Source organism: Mytilus californianus, unplaced genomic scaffold (genome assembly GCF_021869535.1).
Source record: "Mytilus californianus isolate M0D057914Y unplaced genomic scaffold, xbMytCali1.0.p SCAF_9, whole genome shotgun sequence".
NCBI lineage: Eukaryota > Metazoa > Mollusca > Bivalvia > Mytilida > Mytilidae > Mytilus > Mytilus californianus.
In genome coordinates, this window is record NW_026262745.1 from 76,476,350 (window position 1) to 76,500,736 (window position 24,387).

General features: G+C 31.5%; 1 protein-coding gene across 3 annotated transcripts; it reads left to right on the forward strand.

Annotated features, from left to right (window-relative positions):
- The first annotated feature begins 811 nt into the window (after positions 1 to 811).
- On the forward strand, positions 812 to 21,558 carry LOC127714197 (interferon-induced very large GTPase 1-like). 3 transcript variants are annotated; one of them, XM_052220217.1, is made up of 5 exons: positions 812 to 989; positions 7,080 to 7,169; positions 8,599 to 8,694; positions 10,920 to 11,013; positions 12,733 to 21,558. In XM_052220217.1, the coding sequence occupies exons 2-5, from the start codon at positions 7,090 to 7,092 to the stop codon at positions 17,959 to 17,961; spliced, it is 5,499 nt and encodes a 1,832-aa protein (XP_052076177.1). In that variant the 5' UTR covers positions 812 to 989; positions 7,080 to 7,089; the 3' UTR covers positions 17,962 to 21,558. The 3 variants fall into 3 exon arrangements, with proteins under 3 accessions (XP_052076177.1, XP_052076178.1, XP_052076179.1); XM_052220218.1 differs by lacking the exon at positions 812 to 989 and adding an exon at positions 2,912 to 2,987; XM_052220219.1 differs by lacking the exon at positions 812 to 989 and adding an exon at positions 3,000 to 3,186.
- The last annotated feature ends 2,829 nt before the right edge of the window (positions 21,559 to 24,387 follow it).

Genomic DNA, 24,387 nt, shown 5'->3' on the forward strand with positions numbered 1-24,387 from the left:
CATTGGACTAACAAGATTATCTTGTTGAAATATTTCGTCATTTTAGATCTGTCGTTGTTGACTGATTTATTGTTTATTTAAAATCCAATGGCAAAGGGTTCACACATACAAATGAAGCTCTAACCTGGAATATATTCTGTGTGTAAAATAAACCATTCATGACACAAGTGTAGTTATTGTGCATTTTGTTAACAATAATCTGTAAAGACTCCTGTGATAAAGTAAACTCAATTCTCGATGTACTAAATTAGAGATAATGATAAATGTAATTTATTCAACCAAGGAATCAGATAAGAATATTTGCATTTTACTCACGATTGAGAAATTGCAACGTTTGTTTTGCACATACACAATGATACACACACAAAAATAAAAGAATATATATATTGTGCTTATAACTAGATATAGCAAGTCAAATGAAATAAAAAAAAAAAAACAGAAATTGATAAAAACAAGTTATAACTAAAACGTTTCGCATTTTTTGTATTGATTGACATCTTTTGTGATTAAAATCAAGCATGTCATGTTTACTGGATGGATTTACATAGTAAATCGGTGATAAGTTTTGAAAAAACCCGTTCTTACATGTAATATACACGTAAATATATTTAAAGTGTAGATATTATATGATCAATTATATTCTGATAAGATTTTAGAGAAGAGATAGCAGTGTCTTCGTAAATAACATTATGCTTGAAAGGATTTAAACCTTTCATACATGAAATAGATATATATCTTTTTATAAGATTGCAGATTTTAATTTTATATACGTATAATGATTTCTTTTAAAGATAGCTGTTTCTACGTAAGAAGTCTTTATACTTCTACTTATATCTGGTAAAGCTCTGCATGTGTGAAATTTATTCAAATGTTGATGAATTGAAAATTTTATTGGACTACAAATTCATATAACTTAAAAGATATATTACATCAGTAGATTGATCTCCATAACCACCACTACAAACCTGTTACCTGCAATTGAATAGCTAGTAAGCATAATTTCAATCATTTTGCTATTTTATTTAACTAGTTTATTGTTTAAAACATTATCATAATATGCATTATTTTCATTGTTAACAGTATCTTTATATATCATGTTGATTTTTTTTTTCTGAACATTTTATTGGTATTTCTAAGTTTTCAGTGCCTAAAAGCTTAGGAAATCTTCATGTGTTAAAATATTTTGTATGTAAGAGAGAGGTGGAACAATATACCAATGTAAATAGAAAAAATAATCTCTTGCTGAACAGAAAGGCCAGATTACCTACTTTCTATTTAGTTTGAATACATTGCGTATTGCATGTTAAGTAAAACATATAACTTGCATTGATTTCTGGGATCATATTATTATACATTTTCATATTTCAATCATGATAATTCAATCATTTTAATTATGTAGTATAACAAATATTAACGAATGTGCAGTGTACTCCCGTGCCTAGTGCGTGGAGATTGCCACGACCGATGCAGGTTGAGAACCCTTGAACGAAACCTTTAGAGGTTCGAAAGTAGCCTATTGAAAGGGTAATGTTTAGTTCCTATTAAACATGGCAAATCAATCATCATTTTCCCTTCTCTACAAACTGGTCGACCCCTTTAACTGGACCACCTATTTTAAATATTGTTTATTTGATCTCGTCCTGAACATGCAATAAATATTTGTCAGTGGAGACTAAGCAACCAACAATCAATAAATCAACCTTCCTTAATAAACATATGACTGTTAATTGACTACTAGTAACTTTGAAAATTAAGAAAACTTCAAATAAGTAGATATCATTAAGGGTAATCGGTTAAATCTGTGTCTTTCTTAATTCGTTGGTGTCTTAAATGCAAACTAATCATTTAAAGTGCATTTGGAATATTGCCAATATTGATTTAGTGTGAAATATTTCATTCACGAAAACTTCGGATAAAAAAAAGATATTGTTTTTTTGCTACGCTGTAAAATTATATATAGTTTAAAGTCCTGATTTACCCTAATTTTGATGCATCTGTTCTTACTGTAATTGGCGTTTCCCAAAGTGTTATTGGTTTGCCCTGAACTATTTTTACTTAATTTAAGACACTGTTTAGGGAATGCATTTTGAAGTGTTTTTATTTTTAATTGATAACCTTTAGGAATAAGATCGTGTCTAAATTTAACTGCTTTATAAATAACTACAAAATTATAATGAGGATGTCATATCCGTATTAAAAAGAATTGAACAGATTCAGCCAAACTGTCTAACCAAATCTTTGTATGATAGAACCTGTTTAGGTTTTCATCTATTTATTGTAACATAAATTGCGTTAAACTGTGTCATGGACGTACATATCAACATTTCATTATTAAACATATGCTCTCTATATGCTTGAAATGATTGCTATAAATATTATACCATTATTACATTACATTAGATATAAAGGAGCCCTTAATCAGGTCGTGTGATAAGTAAGCCTGCACCTGTAATCTGTATGTGACTGTTGCAAATGTAATACATGAAACTATTACTGATAACCCTTTTAGGAATCAAAATTATAATTTGAGACAAGATATTACTATTGTCGTTGAAATATGTGTAACATGTTAGCTACGCTTCATAAGACTTTACAAATATGATTTTATGACATCAAATATTTCATTGCATGGCTAATGTTCGTTTGTGCTTCAACACAATTTTATCCATAATAGGTAGATTTCGATAGCTATTGAAATATAAAGAGGTACATGAATTACGAATCATAAAATCGGTATTTAATTTTCACAAACTCATGCATACATGTAATTTCTATGTAATTATTTTTAAGTGAACAGATTGTACTGATCAAATACAGTATTATATAGATTTAAGAAAGAGATAGTATCGTCTATGTAAATAATTATCATATAGGCAAAGATTTGAACTTTGCATACATGCAATCTATATAATGTTTTCTTGAGTGAACAGATCATTTTGATCAAGTACACTTTTATAAAAATTTTCATAAGATATAGCTGTTTCTTTGTAAGTATTTATTTGTATTTGTTCGGATTTATGTTAATGCTATGCATATATGCAATTTATATAAATATTTGTTTAGTTGGCACATTTATAAGACTATAAATCTATACATATTAAAGGATATAGTTCTTATTAAATAAAACTATAGCAAACAAGGATTTTATTTTGTTTCGTTCAAAGGTTTCCTTATACTGCATTACAGGTTAGTTTCCTTCAAATATTTAACTCAGTAACCTTATTTCGACTTACAACATTTTGTTAATTATTCATTGAATTTCATATTTGAGCTTATTTTTGGTAGCAGCGTTTTACTGATATCTTCATTATTGTAACTATGTTATTATTTTTGTTTTGTTTTTGTTTTGAGTAGGGTAATTATTTTTGGAGGGGGTGGGCGGGGATTCAATTATTTGTTTTCTTTCTGTCTTGAATTTTTTAATAGGTTTAAAGCAATAGAAACACGTCTTTGTAAAACATTATTTTAAGTGAGGGAACAATTATGAGACTTTAGTTTTAATTTTTTAAACATATAACGTGTACTGTAACACCTAGTAGTTTCTTTTGTAGACAACGACACGCAATTTTATTGTTTTCTCCTTTTATTCGAAACTAGTATTATTTTGTAAAGTTTAATTGATCTCTCAACTCATTCAATATAAGAAGATAGAACAATTTCAAAAATATCTTTAACAAGTGCTAAAAAATAATAATAGAACAATATGAGCAAAATCAGATAGAAATGATAAAAAAAAATCAAAACATCATTTTACAAAAAAAGGTTACAATATTTATGACAGTGTGTTCTTGAGAAGAGAAGACATGTTTAATCACGTCAATTGAAGATAGTACTTATAATTTTTCAGATATTGTTCAGAATTGTACTTGAATAGACGGATATTTAACCTTTCGTAACCGTAATCGATTGTTATCATGTTACGGTATCAATTACAAGTATCATGAAGTATGTATAACTTCATTTTCTACGTTGTGTTTCAACAAATGTTATTATAATGTTTACCACAATCGTATATCAACTATTTTCCTGTAAACGCACACTGCGACGTATTCAGAAATAAAACATTAGCTAGTTATATTATTCACATAGGGAACAGAATTTCATTCAGCTTTTAGTATGGATTTAGGTTCCATGCATGCATCTACAGTTTTTTAATTTTACTAGTAGTACTGTTTAACAGTAAAAAATAAAAAAGAGATTCAAATGCTGTGATAATTTCCTAGAAGGACCTTTTTGAAAACATGAAAGAAGGAAACTTAAAAGTACCTTTATAACGTTTCAGCCATATATTAATGTTCTTTGACCACGATTAACGACCGACCTTATAATATGCGACTAGGTCACTTCAATAGCTGCCATGACATTAACCTAATCAAAATAATTGAAACATGAAGGTGTCATTTCTAAAAAAATATTGTAGTAAGTATATATTGTATGACTATGAGTGATTTTTTTTTTTTTTATCGTTACAATTTCGTTTCAAATGTGCAAATTTGTTTGTAATATGTTTATAATCTCACTGCTGTCGTCATTGTTTTGACAAGTCTGCAGTGATGTGTTTTGTTGGTAACTAAACTCTTAAGAAAATGCCTATACAGTGTCAGGAATAGGACAGTTGTTATCCATGGGTTTGATGTGTTTGAGCTATTGATTTTGATTTTGCCATTTAAAAAGAGTCGTTTCGTATTGAGCTTCCTCGGATATCAGCATTTTTTTTTATTTTACTTTTTTTTATTTTACTTTTTTCTTATTGTTTTCTAGTCTTCTCAATCTGTTCCCATTGTTTGCTGTATGATTGATGAAGAATACCAAATATAATTATGTTGAACACTAAATTCATTTATACAAGGTGTTGGTATTGGTGTTACTACTGCTGTTTGAAGCTGAAAAAATAAGATCACAAAATTTAAACAATTTAAAATATTAATTAAAATATGAGCATCAGTGGGTTTACCTTACAATATTATCTTTTTATACTTAAAAACGCACATGAATAAATGTACTTTTGATATATAGAAACCATTTACTAACTTGATTAGTTGATATAAGCATATATACTGAATAGGAGTTAGCACACTCTTAGATTTATCTTAACATTGAGAATGGAAATGGGGAATATGTCAAAGAGACAACAACCAAAAGAGCAGATAAGAGCCGAAGGCCGCCAATGGGTCTTCAATGCAGCGAGAAAATCCCGCACCCGGAGGCGTGCTTCATGTGGCCCATAAACAAAAACGTAGACTGGTTCAGTTATAATGGAAGTCATACTAAACTCCGAAATATATAAAAAAAAAAAAAAAAAAAAAAAAAAAAAAAAAATTGAAAATCATGCAAGACTAACAAAGGCCAGTTTTAAATCTCGGTCTGTTTCTGAAATTATTTCTAACATACTTTTGATTTTTTAACCCTCTATACCACCATTCCCCATATAAGATTAAATATTTTTTTTGAAAAAACATTGAACGGCAAAATTATTTTATATTTCTTCATATGTGACGTTTACATTTTATGACGTCAAACACGCGAAGCAATGCATGTGGTTTTTAAATTTGATAGATGCTTTTTGTGCTTTTATGTTAAATGTATGTTTGTTTTGAGATTGTGACACAGTGATGACATGCTGTACCCATATTTTGACTATTTAACCTATTATGTCTGTTTTGTTCACTCATCGTTGTAAATATAATATATGACTGTCATACAAGTGAGAGGTTAGCGCTATAAAACCAGGTTCAATCCACCATTTTCTACATAAGGAAATTCCTGTACCAAGTCAGGAATATGACAGTTGTTATCCATTCGTTTGATGTGTTTGAGCTTATGATTTTGCCGTTTGATTAGGACTTATATCTAGAAATTGACTATGAGGATCGGTTGAAAAGAAAACTTTACGACAAAAGAGATGATTTCAGCTTGCCAATTGTTACCTTTTCATTTTTAAACCAAGAGTGTGAGTTGCAATCACCACTTCGTAAATATTACGGACGCCATCACGAGTTGGTTGAACGTTATGGAATATTCGTTATACAGATGATATCGGATATGTTCCTTATGTCGTAACTACAATTCCGAGGAAATTTCTAAACGGAAAGTCCTTAAGCAAGTGGCAAAATCAAAATATACTTATGTACATATTTAGGGATAAAACCTGGGTGTATAGCTAGCTAAACTTCTCACTTTTATGACAGTTGCACAAAACTCCACCACATCGACAATGATGTGCGAACACAAAAAAAAACAGACACAATAGGTAAAAATGGCAAAAATCAGGGAACAGCAGTCTAACTTTCTCTTATTTTACCTCGTTTCACCATGATCGACCCCTTTAATTGGAACAACTTTATAATATATCATTTACTTCTCCTTATTATGAACACACTATAAATATTCGACAGCAGATGATAAGCTACAAACGATAATGCATCCACTTTAAAGATTTTAATGTAAAACGACTAATTTTGATATTACGAACACTTCAAATGAGTACATAACATTCAGGGAAATCGGTATAATCTTTGTCTGTCTTAATTCTTTGTTGACTTAAATGCATATCATTCAAAGTGCGTGTTAAATATTGCTAGTATTGAATAAGATTATCAAGACTTTTTCAGTTAGTTTTAGTTGACCCATGTTTAAATATGCATGGCAATGTGGTCATGGATTTTTTTATGGTTTCTTGTGACTGTACGAAAGTTAATGTGTATTGAGACTAGTTGTCTGAGTAGTCTAATGCAATAGACACAGTGTAAGTGATGTTGCCGCGATGTTACAATATTACAAATCTCAATAAGGCAAGACAAAACTGTAGCATGTGTGAGATGTGGAATAGTTTACCAGAATGATTAATATAAATAGCCTCTTTTTGGACAATAAGACCAGATTACTTTCGGGCTGTTAATTTTGTAAACCTTGCGTGTTTGCTTGTAAACGGAAAAAATACTTTGCATTGATTTTTGGAATCATAGCAAGCATATCTTCATGTTTAAAGCATTTTTTTATAAAATAGTTTAACAAATCTTAACGGATATGAGAGTCATATTATAATTATGAATGTTTGAATTTCTTCCTTTAAATTTTAGACTCGAGAACATGAGTTCTTTGTCAGATGGAATTTCAAAAGAATTGCCAGTAGACGGAAACGAAAAACTTGATAGACATAATAATACACGGTAAGAAATGAATCAAGTTCTTTAGATATCAAAAGATTTAAATTATGTGAAAGGCATGACATTTCGTGTCTGTTGTTGTTTTCATCAGATTTTTTTTCTTGGTTTATGGGATGTTTTAACTTACAACGTCCGATCAGAATAACCAGTTTTGTCGTGGTACGGGTTATGTTCGTTCCTGCTATACCTACTACCATTAACTTAATCTATTTTGTTGGCGTCTTTGGTAGATTAATCAGTATGTTGTATTTTAGTGTTGGTTTTACCATGTATATCTATTATATAGTCATTTTATAATATTTACTGTTTGCAAAATTATAAATTATTCTAAATAATAAGGATGTTCTTCTCCAAGGCAGAAAATCCTGGCCGTGTTAGACGCAACTTTTTGGAAGTTTTGGTCCTCGGTGCTTTTCAGCTTTGTACTTGTTTTGGCTTTCAAACTTTTTTTTATCTGAGCGTCACTGGTTAGTCTTGTGTGGACGTATTGAATTTTAAGCCTAGTACCTTCTGCTAGCTATTATTCGTGTGTTTCTTTGTCCTATATGTTCTCCCATTTATTTGTATTGTGGTCCTGTCATGTGATGTTGTCGTTTTGGTGTTGTGTTTGACGTTGCCATAAAAGCGGGAGGTTTGGCATGCCACAAAACCAGGTTCAACCTACCATTTTTTTCTTTAAATGTCCTGTACCAAGTCAGGAAAATGGCCATTGTTATATTATAGTTCGTTTCTGTGTGTGTTACATTTTAATGTTGTGTTTTTGTTGTGTCGTTGTTCTCCTCTTATATTTGATGCGTTTCCCTCAGTTTTAGTTTGTAACCCGGATTTGTTTTTATCTCTTTCGATTTATGAGTTTCGAACAGCGGTATACTACTATTGCCTTTATTTACACAGTTTTGACTCCTGTATCCCAATTATTGCAACATTTACCAAGTCTGTATAGGTTGGCAAATTGCGTCAATATGTCAATATAACGGAACTATAAACAATTGTCATACAAGTGGGAGGTTAAGATAGTTGTTAAACAAGGCTTGATCCACCATTTTATTTCAGAAATAGCAGTTGTTTTTTACTTGTTCTGTTGATTGATTGCATTTGGTTTAATCAGTTTTTATGGACTTCCCCTTTTTTCAATTTGACTTGGAGTTTATTTGTTTTGTACTTCTGTGTTCCATTATTTATTCCATCTCTTTTTTGCTTTTAAATACAAAAAAAATAGAAAATAAAAACTATGGATGGAGAGTTGTTTCATTGGCACTCATACATTTACCACATCTTCTTATATCTATGTGCATTGATTTTAAGAGTCAAAGCATTGTACTTCTTCATGTTTAACCTTTTTAATAATATAGTTCAACGAATATTAACGATAATGCGTTTCAATTTAAGAATACATTATATTCATGTCTGCATATCTTTCTTTAAATTTTAGGATTAGACAAGAGAACATGGACGCTTCTTCGGATGAAACTCCAACAGAAATGTCAGTAGACGAAAACGTTAAACTTGACAGAAATAATGGAACAAGGTAAGGAACGAATCAAGTGTTAAGCTGCCAAATCATATAAATAATGTGAAAAGCTAAAATATGACGCCATAATTTGTTCTTCAACTTATTTTATACTGATAATTACATTTTACGCACTGAAAATAATTCGAAAGAGCTCTTGTTTGCATCCCCGGGGAATATTATTCTGACTATAAACCAACTCGACTGCAATAATCATCTTTGCAATAGTTTTTAACTTTTAAGTCTTTTATAACTGTAAACCAGCTGTTTTCTGTGAGCGAGTTATTTTTTTTTTCTACTTTCATGATAAGAAATAATTGGCATAAATCGTCGCGTTTAGGTAAAACTTGAATTATCTTTTATATTCATATATTACGAAAAAAAGCAAAACGTGTCGAATGTTTTTTAGCAGGAGAATTTAAAATGATAAATCTTTTAAGTATGAAAAGTAAGTCTTGTGTTACATGTGTTACATACAGAAGAACAGATGTGGTTTTCTCTTTTGTCAAGAGAAATTGAGGTTGTCATAACTAAATCAAATATTCTATTGATGTATAATGCATAACATTTCACCAAGATAATTAAACATGCTGTTAAGAAATCTATTGTAAAAAGTAAGCTACAGCAAAATAACAACGAAGTCAGTTTAAGGAAACTTTCATATTTTTCACCAAAAAAAAATAATCATTATTGAAGGTACGCAAATACTTTTTAAAAATTAGATACTTTATAATTGGAAATAAACTTATGGTAAAAATGGACTATTTTGTTCAGGCAAAGCTTACCAGAGCCGTATATAGCACAACTTTTTGGAATTTTGTGTCTTCAAAGCTCTTCAACTTTTTGTTTGGCTTTCTAACTATTTTGATCATAGCGCAACTGATGAGTCTTATGTAGACAAAATTCGCGTCTGGCGTATCAAATTATAAGCCTGGTACCTTTGATAACTATTGTATGAGTGTCATTTAGTTTGAATAATAAACTCATCATAGATACCAGGATTAAATTTTGTATTTACGCCAGACGCGCGTTTCGTCTACAAAAGACTCATCAGTGACACTCGAATCCAAAAAAGTTAAAAAGGCCAAATAAAGTACGAAGTTGAAGATCATTGAGGACTAAAATTCCTAAAAGTTTTGCCAAATACAGCTAAGGTAATCTATTCCTGAGGTAGAAAAGACTTAGTATTTCAAAAATTCAGAAGTTTGGTAAACCGTTAATTTATAAATATGACCATATCAATGATAATTCATGTTATCACACAGTGCTGACTACTGGGCTGGTGATACCCTCGGGGAATTAAAACCCCATCAGCAGTGGCATCGACCCAGTGGTTGTGAATAAACTCATCATAGATACCAGGATTAAATTTTGTATTTACGCCAGACGCGCGTTTCGACTACAAAAGACTCATCAGTGACGCTTGAATCCAAAAAATTTAAAAAGGCCAAATAAAGTACGAAGTTGAAGATCATTGAGGACTAAAATTCCTAAAAGTTTTGCCAAATACAGCTAAGGTAATCTATTCCTGAGGTAGAAAAGACTTAGTATTTCAAAAAATTCAAAAGTTTTGTAAACCGTTAATTCATAAATATGACCATATCAATGATAATTCATGTCAGCACACAGTGCTGACTACTGGACTGGTGATACCCTCTGTGTATTAAAATTTTACCAGCAATGGCATCGACCCAGTGGTTGTAAATAAACTCATCATAGATACCAGGATTAAATTTTGTATTTACGCCAGACGCGCGTTTCGTCTACAAAAGACTCATCAGTGACGCTCGAATCCAAAAAAGTTAAAAAGGCCAAATAAAGTATGAAGTTGAAGATCATTGAGGACCAATATCCTTAAAGTTTTGCTAAATACAGCTAAGGTAATCTTATCCTGAGGTAGAAAATACTTAGTATTTCAAAAAATTCAATAGTTTTGTAAACCGTTAATTTATAAATATGACCATATCAATGATAATTCATGTCAGCACAAAGTGCTGACTACTGGGCTGGTGATACCCTCGGGGAATTAAAACTCCACCAGCAGTGGCATCGACCCAGTGGTTGTAAATAAACTCATCATAGATACCAGGATTAAATTTTGTATTTACGCCAGACGCGCGTTTCATCAGTGACGCTCGAATCCAAAAAAGTTAAAAAGGCTAAATAAAGTACGAAGTTGAAGAGCATTGATAGATTCTAGTAAAGATTAATGAACAGCTAACGTTTACAATACATATCTGTAGATACACATTAGATCTCCAAGGCAGTTGTAAGGAAGAATGTGGTAGTGACTATATTGGTGGCCTAACAATCAAAAATAAAACACTACCACGTGATGTAAGTATTTGGATTTTTTTTTAGATAAGTATCTAAACATATTAATTACTCTCCTTTCCACAGGCATGTGGTTTTTTTTTCAATTCATACCATTGGGGTTCATTCATAAGCAATTTCTTAAATACAATTTATTTTGTTTGAATAATGAATGAATATATACTTAATGCTATCTAAACGATATATCTTTAACTTATAATTAACAGGAAAAAACATGGTATACCCATTAGTTTTAATTCAAAGGTTATCATGTAATTCTAAGATCGCTGTTTTCCATTATTTTGAAATTAGTCGTTTCTTACACAGGGTTTTTAGTCAGACATAGTAAATATTCAATCTTTAAATAATGAAACTATTTCATATGATATAGACGTTACTGATTTAAGAATAAGCACTTTTCGTTGAATGCATATTGATTAGTTTTTCATTTGGTAAACCATAAGGACCTAGCTCTGTCAGACATAACTGTCAATTCTGACTTTTATTGTAATACAATCTCATGACAAATTAATTATAATATGAGAAGATAATATACGATGATAATGAGTCGATATCCGACGTCTGTGGTGGCAAATATCAAATGCATATAACGTCGAACACATTTTTAATTCTAATAAACCGCTTCTAACACACACAATTTCTGGAATATTAGTGTGCATATCGCTATTGGTATACTAAATTCGAAGCGGTCTGATAGGGTCAGTGCTTCAGTTCTGCAATGATTTTTACATATTTTATTCAGTCGTCAGTTAATGAATTTCGTAAAGTTCAAGAGAATAAGGTCCCAACTCTCTCTAAGTTAATGTTGGAAGAATGTGAGTCTCTTCTAACGTATTTAGCCTTTTATAAATCCGTGGCTTCAATTCTTTGGGCTTGAACGTTTCTGATGTAAGGTAATCTAGAAATGTAAGGAAATCTTGATTAATGCTTCGGATCCACAAATTTATGTTAAAGTGGTGTTTTTTTCAAATGCTAAAGATTTAATTTCAAATTTCAGTAAAATAACTTATCAAAGAGATAAAGTTTTGTTTCGTTTAAATTGAATTTTCAATGTTTTTTTGCGTAATTTCATTTTCAGAATTCCATGTTATATTTTTTCTGACTTCGGATAAATGCCAATGATAGATTCGCTATTGTGTAATGACTACCATGACTTCTCAACGGATATTTCAGAAGGTGTATAACAACAGGTGATACATGTGGATCAGCAGTTGCTTACACTTTTGGTTCACCTGCCTTTACCCCTATTTCTTGTTGGTTGTTTTACTGAATCGTCGTGTTTCTATGTATGGATTTGGGGAATTCGTTAGGTATTTGTCGTCTGATCTGTTTGACCATTTTATTTAATTGTTTTCGACCTATGTTTATTGGTTCTCTGTTAATTACTCGCTGTTATTGCATAATACAAATTTAGCTTTCTAAACAATTGGCTTTTATTCTAGCTTTCTGACAATTGTTTTTAAGTAATATCGGAAGCTTTAAAAAGTGCCATATTCTGAGTTGCATTCCACATTGGTATTCCACTATTGTCAAAAAAGGGTCTAACTCTATCATGAATAAAAAAAATCAGTAGTTCTCCGGTATGAATGATATAATTTATAATAGAGATCTCAAATGTATATGTTAGTGATATATGTTAATGCTTCATATAACAAGATTCAATTTTGATATTTAAAATATGTAAATAATAGCTGTTAAAATGCGGACTGTTTATTTTTGCAGACGAAACATGTATCGTCTGTTGATGAAAGAAAAAGAGATTCAAGACTGAATTATGAGACGATCAAGGACGATAAGTATACACTCAATTTAAAATCGATTAAAGTGGTTGTCTCCGATGTCGAGATAATCGGTAATATCACAGATGAGGAGGCATCTAAAAAGAATATAATGTGTATTGCTGCAAGCTCAGAAAACATTTTAGAGACGGAAAGTATGAACTACCCTATCAAGAGAAATCCAAATAATGAGAGTTCTTACCAAAATGATAGTAATGATCATAATCAGACTGTCAATTCAAATATGACATATAATCTACAATCGGTGGAAACGTCAGAGTCACTACAAAACACGGACTACGACAGACACTATTTAGACAGAAAGATTGAAAAGGAAAATGATGATTTGGACACAACCTATGATATTTTGGAAAACCAGGATAGAAATGAAAATAATGAGACATCCGATACCAGCTTAACAAACAGTGAACATATACATGCGGAACCACACACACAGGAAAGTCAAGATATGAAAACAATCAACGAAAGAACAGATGGCTATCAGAAAACTACCTTGAAGTTAGATTCCAGTTTAACAGACAGCCAACTAAATGAAACCAAGCAAGTTGACAGAAAAACTTTCGTAACAAATGTGGAAAAATCAGATGACTTTCCTGAAACAACCCAAAATATTTCTGAGAGTGCAGATCGTAATGATAAAAACCAGTCGTTAGAGTCAACAGTTACAACCAACGCTCAGATCTTTCATAAATCAAAGTCGCAAGGAAGGCAAAATTTTGATAAAACACAAGTAAAAACAAAGGCAGAAAAAGCAGACGAGGATCTAAACACAAACAAAGATATTTCGCAAAAAGAGGATTGTAAGAAGATAGTTGATTCCGGCATCGCACATAGCTCACGGAGTACAGAGACATTACAAAGACAAAAAAACACGTTAACAGAAATGAAAACAAAAGAGGAAAAAACACAAAGTGAACTGGATTCAAGTCCAGAACAATTAAGCGTATATCTGCAGACACTACAGCAGCAAGATAACCCAAAATCTGAAGTCAAAGATCAATATAAGGAAACGATTAAATATGAAACAACAAAGACAAAAAGACAATTAGCTATTGAGGACTTCATGAGTAAATTTGGTTTAGATAAAGTATATCCTCAGAAAATTACACTGTTGGACGTGATGACAATACAATCACCAGCAGCATATACCCTATCCCAAGTACCATGGATGGTTTTGAAAAATCTAATGATGATGAACTCTACCTGCCGCGACAAAATGCTGCAAGAATTTCTAGAAAGAATATCTTCAGAAAATTTAAATGAAGAAAAATCCAATTCATCTATTGAAAATGAAGATTCATGGTCAGATTTAAGTATGTTTGACACAGACATAGATGACACGCAAATTAAAGTGAACCCGCTTGACCTATTGGTAGCCTTATTCATTTGCAGTTCTCAATCCCTCAGGAATATTTTAGTAGCAAAATTATTCACGTGCAAACTAGCAATTCCTCTTGTTATTCCATCTGCAATAAACGAACTGACTTTAACAAATTCTTTACTTTATTCAATAGTCCTGGACGAAAAAATGGACAACAACCTAGTTAGACAAGTATTAGCGATAAATTGCAATTGTCATATTTTAAGCTTTGTTCGTTTCGGAAGACCATCAATTTCAAAGTCGAAACTGATCAACACCATACTTTCTGACAGCACACATGAAACATTCTTTAATGAAAACTGTCCCCTAGGAACTACACCAAAAACAATTAGCCAAGGTATTATAGAAGCTGCTTGGTTCCTTCCATCGGGTGAATTAAACAACTTTGAAAAAATCACGATGTTTCTGAATTTAAGAGGGAATTCTAAGACGGAACCAAAACAACTACAATTACTCTCAAGACTTTCCTCTGTGATTGTAATTTTAGTTGATCTAGACAATCTTCAGGACATAAGTACGCAAGAAATGTTGAAAGAATTGCAAAATGTTGTTACGGGGGGTGTTGTTTTAGCTTTAGATGCATACAAATATGACAATAGAACGTCTAGAGAAATCTGTCAAAAGTATTTAAAACAGATTCCTGTACAAAACATGAAAACTAAACTGTGTCTTTTAGCTGTAAATAAACAAAATACGTCCGCATCTGAAATAAAAAAGAACCTACACTTGCAATTAGCATCTCTGTTAAAGAAGATCGATGTGGAACCTCTTTCTACAAGGATAGATGCAGAAACTGACAGTGATATAACTCGGAATAAAGAATCCGATTACCTTAGAAAGGCTAAGGAAAAGGTGGAAAATATATTAGAATGCCTTCCTAGAGATGTTATCGATGTTAAGGGACTTGTAACTCCCTTACAAGGAAAACCTTGGCATGAATGGAGCAAAAGTTCAAAAATTGTTAACAGGGCATCAAAATGCACCTCACTAAAAGAACGATCAACTTACCAAGAAAAAATGAAAGAACAGCGTCAGATACAACTTACTACCATACAGAATATGCATCCGTTTATTGAAAAGACACTAGATACATTTGACGAGTTTTCAAACAACGAAGATTGTTTTGTTTTGTTCACTGAGTGGATGAAACTTATGTTGAATGATCGATCGAGAACAGTTACGTCTTATTGTCTTGCAAAATACCAATCTGACTGTCAAAGACTTGAATCAGCAAAAATTGAAAACTGTGAGGTAAACGAAGCAGAAGTAGAAGTGAAGAAGAGCAGATCAAATCTAAATAATGCTCCTTTTCGGTTTGAACATTTAATTAGAGAATGTGGACAAATATTCGAATCAGTTGAAACATGTAAAGGTTTCGTTAAAGATATCAGTAATAAAATTCGAATTTTAACAACACAACTCCCAAAAATTGCGGCGAAACTTCTCTTACTTGGTCAGCCCATGGAAATTCTTGATGGTGATACAACACACGTTCCATTGATGTGGGTTGAAGCTGTTCTTTTTCACGTCAAAGAATTGATTCAAGATAAAAAGCTCTTGTCTATTTCAGTAGTTGGCCTCCAAAGTTCCGGAAAATCAACACTTTTGAACGCACTGTTCGGGTTACAATTCGCAGTAAATGCAGGAAGATGTACGAGTGGTGTTTTTATGCAATTGGTTCCCGTTAGCATGGAAAATTCTGGGTTTGACTATATTGTTGTCTTTGATACGGAAGGTTTGCGTTCTCAAAGACATGCAGGCAAAGATGAATTAAGACATGATAATATGCTTGCTACTTTTGTGATAGGTTTAGGAGATATAACAATAGTTAATGTGAAGGGCGAAAACACGTCGGAAGTTAAAGATATCCTTCAAATAGCAGTTCATGCTTTTTTGAGACTAAAACTTGTCAATAAAAGTCTGAATCTTAAACAAAGCTGTTTATTCATACATCAAAATGTTTCCGATGCCGGTGCAATCAGTAAAATGCTGGAGGAAAGGCAGATATTTGTTCAAAGTTTGGACGAAATGGCAAAAGCAGCAGCCGACCAAGAAGACGTGGCAGATATTCAATCGTTTAACCAAATAATTGATTTCGACTGTGAGAAAAATGTTTCGTATTTTTCAGATCTTTGGCATGGAGATCCACCAATGGCACCCGTTAATCCAGGTTATTGTAAACGTGTTGGTGAAGTTCAGAATACAATCCTGGTCAATCTTGCAGCTAAAAGAAAAACATATCTTACTATTTCAGACACAATTACACGCATAAAAGACATTTGGACAGGAATTTTAAAAGACGACTTTGTATATGGCTTCCGTAACAATTTAGAACGAAAGGCCTCCGACGATATTGATAGAGAGTATCATGCCATCGTATGGGAACTGGAAAAGTTCAAGTATAAATTTGTAACGTCAGCCGAAATGGGGAAACTTAGTCAGGACTGTATTGATATATTGGACGAGTCCGTAAATGACTGTCTTCGTACCTTTTCCACAGAATTAGCAACCGAAATGAATGCTCAGAGAGAAAGGTTGGTTTCTTTCATTGAAACAAGCAATTTAACAGAGGTCATGAATCAGTGGAAAGAAGAAAAACTTAGAAGAATGAACCTATTATCTGAAAACTTGATAGTTCAAACGAAAACTGACATGAATAAAATAAAAGATGAAATAAAAGCGAAAAAGATTCAAACAGAAGAGAGAGTAAAGTACGAAAAAAAAATTAATGAACTTGCCCAAAAATTAGCTAGGGACATGCAAGGTGTTCAACCGAGTATTGAATCAATAAAACAAAAGTTTGACCAGATGTGGAATATTTGGTTGAATGAGTTGAATTTTAGAGATATTAAGGACTCATCGTCAGTCGCAGATCGAATTGACGCAATGCTTGTTGAAGAATTTCAATCTGAACTTGGTTTCATGCACAGCAGGAAGGGTTACTGTGAAGTCAGATTAGAGTATTTGAAAGGGAGCATTTTGTGTGATAGTATTATGGAGGGACATATTAGCGTGAAGAAAAAGTTAAATGCAGATGAGCCGGAGGAAGAATCGTTTGATGAGCACAGGTTGCAAGCTGTGTCAATTACTGATAAAATTTTCGAAAAAATAGATAGAAAAACAAAGGAACTCAGCAAGCTTGATGTACGATTTGATAACATATACGTCCGTGAAATCCTGAACATTATATCTGCTAGCTTTAAAGACCACAACGATCATATTTCCAATGACTACAGCTTTAATTTGAACTCTACATATAGAGCCTTCATAATAGAACATGTCGTTCGACATTTAGTAAATATCTTTACTGATTTAGATCAACAATACGAGTCAAAACATAGTCCTCGCGGTCAAATGGAGCAGTATAAACACACAGCCTGGACCCTATGCACAAATTTAGTGGAACAAAAAGCAGAGGATATGATTTTAATTGGCTTTTTCAAAGACGCAATAATTAAAATAGTTACTGATCATGTTTCTAAGTTAATTCCTATCGATGTAGCAGACAAGGTGTTAGTATCATTTTCGCAAGAAAAGTATACGGTGATGAAAACAATAATGATCGAACTAGCAAGAAACGCAAATTTTGATGGGTACATGGCCTTTGTTAAGGAACCAGCGGCTTTTACTAGAAATTGGCTTTCGGACTTTTTGTACAAATACATTTTCCATAACAAAACGGATGGTGTCCACCATTACGGCTTACTTGCAAAGACAAGAACAACCAAACTATTTGAAACGGTATCAATGGCGATATCTGAAACCACATAACTCTTAGAAAAAATGAAGAACATTGGCTCATCTAAATGGATCAGTGTCTTTGTTGGCAAAATGAAAACATATGATATTTTACCAGTTACTGAGGAGTTTTTTGTACATGTACTTTGCCGAAATGTATCCGATCTTTCAAATTTTACGAAGGTTCTTTTCGAGGAAATGAAGAAGGTAGAAAACCAAGTCAACAAAACATTTGCTGAAACCTCAAGTGATGACGTGAAGTGGGAGACAGATGTTCTTAGTTTAATTATGGGAAAGTTATGGGGCTGTGAGGCAAAGTGCATGTTCTGTGCAGAACCATGCATGATTACTGACAAAGAACATGTTAAGTATGGAAGACTGCACCAATGTATACAACATCGCCCACAAGGCATCAGCGGATTCACTTACGAGTGGAACAAGTCACTTGTAGTAAACTTTTGCAATGAAATAATCCAAACAGAAGCTGACTATGTAACTTATGACATAGATGAATATAAGGGGAAATCACGACAATATAAAGACTACAAAAAACATTACCCAGACTGGGACATTCCGCCAACACATGACACATCAAAATACTGGATGTACGTTATGTGCACTTATCAGCAGAAACTTACCGACAGATATCGAAGGAAGACACTTCCCGATATTCCCGCTATTTGGTACGATATAACACTTGAAGAAGCCATAAACAGCTTGTAACAATGTTTTCCCAAAGTGCGTGATATAGCAGGCAAGGAACTGCAAATAGCGATTAATATCACTATTGTTTTCCCTTATTAGTCTTTGTTGAATTGACAGTTTTCAAAAAATTGTGCATAATTTATCTTTGTTTAAAAAAAAGAAATACTTGGCATGAGTATGGTTTTATTCTGACCAGTTCTACAGACAAATTATCCAATCAAATTTTCGCCCCTTATTTCCTGTTTACAAGCTTAAGTAACCATGAAACCTCAAGTTTCAACATTCTAAATAGAAACACCAAATAAAAAAGCATCGAGCTTTGAAATAATTAAGAAGTATGTTTATGACTAAAGACAAATTTCTGTTATGAAATGTAGGGCCAAGTTCCTACAACTGTCATATTCCAAGGAATAGTTTCTTTCGATCCTTTTTCGTATGAAACCGGATGTGACGTACTATATATATTGTGTTTCACAAAAATCCTATTTGACGTGAAGGTGGAAAAGAAAGTAGTGTCAACTTTTTATAGACATTAAAGTTGTCAACTTAATATATAAAACTGCAAAAGAATATGTACTGTTCATTTTAGACATTCTGTGTAATATGAGATTTCTGATAATTTCTGTATTATATATTTAGATTTTTTTATTCATTATTTGTCAAACTAGGCATATTTAGAATTCACTTTGTTCATAACGACATTTGATTTGTATATAAACTAACATTTGTTTTAATTAAAAAGATCTTTATTGTGTTGAATCTATTGAGATTTAATTGTTTTATATTCCAGATTTAATTCATTCTTTAAATTGATGAAATAGTATGGTTAGTCGGTTGTCACATGACCATTACTAATATTCCCACTTTAACTGTTATAATGGAAAAGTATTATCATTTTTATGACGAATGTAATAATTTAAAACACATTTCGTCTAATTTATGAGCAAAGGAAGATATGTTAATCAGATTATTTTTTTATTTTATTTTATTGTTATTATCGATTGTTACCAAAATGTAGTCTTTATTTTTGTCACGAATAATGAACATATGAATGAATTATTTATGTTTTATTTACTATGTAAACGATATATATGTTAACAACGTAGGAGACTTTAATTTCTTTTAGTAACTTAATTGTAACCACTTTCGGTAATTAAAATGAAAATGTAATACATTTCCAATATCATATTGCTGAGCTTAACATCATGAGACTTACATATAACATGTATAAGCCTGAGGTGCCAATAGAGGGTCTGCTGTTGGTCGTAAGATGATAGCCTGACAGATATGGATAAGATCATGCATTGTTCTATTTATCAACATAAATACGAAAACGTTCCTGAAGTTTGTGATGATATTTAACAATGATCCATGGCGTCATTTACAATCTAAAAAAGGAATGCGTTTTTTCAATATTGTTAACGTTTTATAACAAAATGCATATTAAAATATTGATTTTATAATAAATCTATAAACCTTAAATTTGTATGAACCTGTTTATTATTTTAACATATATCAAACGACCGAAAGTGGGCCTCAATAGGACGTATTATATACCAAGGTATGGTGACAAGGGATGCTACTTCAATTTGTATTACAAATGCAGAATGTAGCATATTTTCTTTAAGTATGTGATAAATGATATTATTCCATATAAGCATGATTTCAGTAGGTTTTGCATTAAAATTCATATGTTTAAAGATGCTTATTCGCCTGAAGAAAATGTATACAACTGCTAAAAAAGGTTAAAAACTATATTCACCCAGCACATTTCATGTAAAATTATGTTAATTGTCTGACGTATTATTCTTTACAAAAAATCATATTTCTTTAATTTCTTTAAATTCTTTTTTTTTTTTGTTGAAATATGGACTTTAACAATAAATATTTAATCAACTTTTACTTCGGTCAACATGTTATTTAATTGATTTTGAAAAAATAAATATTCACTTCGATCGTTTGAATTATAGGTATACCATATTATTTTCTTCGCTCAGTTAAACTTAATCAGAAGATAGCATTTAAGTCTCAAAACGAAGTTTGTTATTTTGGTAATCGCCATCCCTTGTCTTTTCAGAATGTTCAAATAACTTGTAAATGGTCTGAGATCCCCATCAATAAACCATATACTTTCTCCAATGACATGTATGTTAACTATGCACAAGAAGTTCATCGATCAATCTTTATTCTTATTACAATACACAGAATTCCAATTTTCAAAAAAGCATGAAATCTTAATCTTCCATTTATTACTATTCGTACATATACGAGTTGGTTGAAATCACCACCATGAAAACCAACACTATTTGAAGTATAAATTTTGGGAGTCACGTTTGCATATATTTAACATATCTTATTCATTTCAATTATAAAGATCTTCAATTGGCCAATATTGTTTTGGTAGTTCATTGTAATATTTTCAACGTTTTATCTAATTTTTGAACTGACAATTTACATATCAATCGACTGATACATGAGCATTGTTAATATCCCTTTCATAACGGAAAAGTATTTATCTTTTATGATGCATACAATTAGGTTCAAATTTGTAACTTATGAGACATCTTGCGTTTAATTATTGGGAAAAGAAAGATATCTTTGTCAGTGCTATTGTTTATTGTTATTGATTGTTAGCTAAGATTGTTACCAAACTAACTGTAGTCTCTGTGTTCTCGAGAAAATAAGCAATTTATGAATGTATTGTTAACGTTTTATTTACTTTGCGAATGAAAGTTAATAAATTTTTGAAATCCCTATCCTAAACTATATTTTTTTTCTCGCTTTTCGAGTTATTATAAACTGAATGATATATATGGTCAAAACCTTGGTATAAGGACTTCGATTGACAGATGTTACAATAATTCTATTTATATTATTTAACTGTAATATCTTTTAACTCTATGAATTAAAGTTATAACTTGGAAACTTTCTTTTATTGTCTTTATTGTAACCTTTTTTTATGAATAAAAATGAAAAAAAAAAACTACCGTATTAGCACGAGGCGTCATCCAATGGTCTAATGTTGGTCCATGGATGTATTTCAAGTACAATATATGTTGTAAACGTCAACAGAAATACGAAAACGGTCCGGAAGATTGTCGTAATATGTTTCATTGATCTATGACGTTATCATCATTTTTGTTTTAAAAAAGAGACGCATTCGTCAATCTTCTTTAAACGTTTTTGAAAAATAGTTTACATATCAAAACAATTTTGTAAGTGTTTTTTATTTGGACAAATAAGACTACCGGAAATAAGAAACTGCTGAAAAAAGTTAACAATGGTATTCTCACGTTCTCTACTCTTTTACGAATTTTCAAATATGTAAACACGCGAGATCCCTATCCTTAAAACTTATGTTTTTCTAATTTGTCAAGCCGACATGATTTGCATGATATACTTTGTGAGTCTCCATGATTAATCACTCAAAACCCCTCCTTCCCATACCCCATCTTGCCGTTTTATGTTCATATATTTTATAAAATGGTTGAAATAGCTTCGCTAAAATCATAAATGTTCTTGTTTTTTCATGTCATAATGTAATGAATGATACATATGGTGAATCCACTGTGGTATAATGTAAAGTGACTTCGTTTGGGATACTTCGTAACAGAATCATGTTACATGTCTTTTTATTTTTTAGCCATGGCGTTGTCAGTTTATTTTCGATCTATGTGCTTGACTGTCCCTCTGGTATCTTTCGCCCCTCTTTAACAATTGTTATATATTAGTTAAACCTCATTTGTAATTGAAAATAATTGATATGTATAATATAATTCTAACATTTTTGTTTATCAAAAAACAAATGAAATACATTGTATCATTGTAACCTCTTTGAAAACTAACAATGAAGAAATAAATGATATACTATATAGTCTCATTTGAACCTGCAATTCGCATGTGAATAGCATATAACAAAACAATTGGAAGGTACAGTACATTTGCCTTTAACAACAAACGTAATAAACCTAGTATATCAGGTTTCTCTTGTAATAGACAATTACGCTCTTCTATCAAGTAGAAATGGAGAACGGTCATCTTTACTTTGAATGTCCCCACTACGGGGGCGTGGCACTCCCTCAACCTTGTTTCTGAAGTACACGATAGCTAGTCATGCCTTGATAATAATTATCCTCTAAAAGTTATTATAACGTAAAAAAACATATTATAAGACATTAAGAGGTGTTAACTGCTAGTGACATGTTGAAGCAGAATTGCTGGATTTGACCCCAATCGAAGCTGTATCAGTATACAGATCAACGATGTCAATTTCCTGCGCCGAAAATGTCAACGTAAAGAATGTCATTAATTTAGTTAAAAGTATCCTTTTCTACTTTTACACAATTTTGTTTCTCTAAATGACAAGGAGGTCATGCGATATCAACGTATGTTCAGTTATATCAAGGTTATCTATCTTGTCAAGTGTACCTATTGTATCTATTTAAGTAGTTTACTCACTTTTGTTATTATCAGAAAACTATAAATAACTTAAATATAAGTGGGGAGTTTATCAATCTTAAAACCTTGTTTTTTTACAAAATGATGGATCTAAGTCCAGAATATTTCTGTAAATGTGTCTGCATGGTTAATCAACTACCTGAAAATATTTACAACGTTTAATTAGAAATTTTCAAATATTTTGGCTTTGAGCACCGAAGATACATCTTTGTTGAAATGCACAGTTAATGCAGTAAAGTTGGTATATGTGCAATTAAAACAATTTTGAAACTATTTGTCAAGTCAGTAATGTGCCACATATATTTTCAAAGAAAGAGTCATAGCAAAATCATTATGGTGATACATGATCATGATTCAAAGCATTTGCATCATGTGGGAGCAAGGACTTATGTATAAATGGCTATAACGTATGTGTTGACTAAGCGCAAGGATTTCTTTGATTATTCTTAATTCTTATTATGTTACTGAAAACAACAAGTCTAAAAAAGCATCATTCTGAAATCTAAATCTGATACGGAAAAATGGCTTAATAATTTTCATCCTTAATTTTGTTCACTTTAATACGTAGCAATGGAATTTTCGTTTTGCATGTTAAAATAAAAATGAAACTTAAAATATTTTCTAAACACTTGATAATAAAATCCAAAACTGACATGAAGAGTATAAAAGAGGAAATAAAAGCAAAAATGATTCAACGAGAAGAGAGAGTTAAATACGAAGAACAAATTAATGAGCTTGCCCAACAGTTTGCCAGGGTAAAGAAGCAATAAAAGATACGTTTGACCAGAGGTGGAGTATTTTGTTGAATGAATTGAATTTTAAAGATATAAAAACGCATCTTCAGTCGCAGACCGAATGGAAGCAATGCTATTTGAAGAATTTCAATCTGAACTGGGTTTAATGCACAGCAGAGGGAATTGCAGTGATGTTAAACAGGAAAATTTGAGAGGGAGTATTAAGAGTAATAGCATTTTGGATGAAAACATTAGCGTCAGGAACATGTTAATTACTATTTCAATTCATTAAAATCATTACATCCTAGCAGAAAAATCCATAATTCAAGATGTATATATATTACTCCTTTCAAAATGTACAGAATATTTTACCCGTTGCATATTGCAAGAAAATGTCTTATTGTTATAGACATTTTGTATTTAAAGTTTTGTAATAACAATATATATTAATAAATAATTGTGCTATTGCGCAATACTGTGCTATTGAAGATTTCTTGCTATTGCGCAATACTGTGCAATTGAAGATGTCTTGCTATTGCATGATTGCGCAATACTGTGCTAT

Excerpts from the sequence above, each read along its gene's own strand:
- LOC127714197 (XM_052220217.1), top strand. The coding sequence starts at position 7,090 with ATGAGTTCTTTGTCAGATGGAATTTCAAAAGAATTGCCAGTAGACGGA. Across the intron at positions 7,170-8,598 it reads GATAGACATAATAATACACG|GATTAGACAAGAGAACATGG; the intron begins GTAAGAAATGAA and ends TTTAAATTTTAG. Across the intron at positions 8,695-10,919 it reads GACAGAAATAATGGAACAAG|ATACACATTAGATCTCCAAG; the intron begins GTAAGGAACGAA and ends ACATATCTGTAG.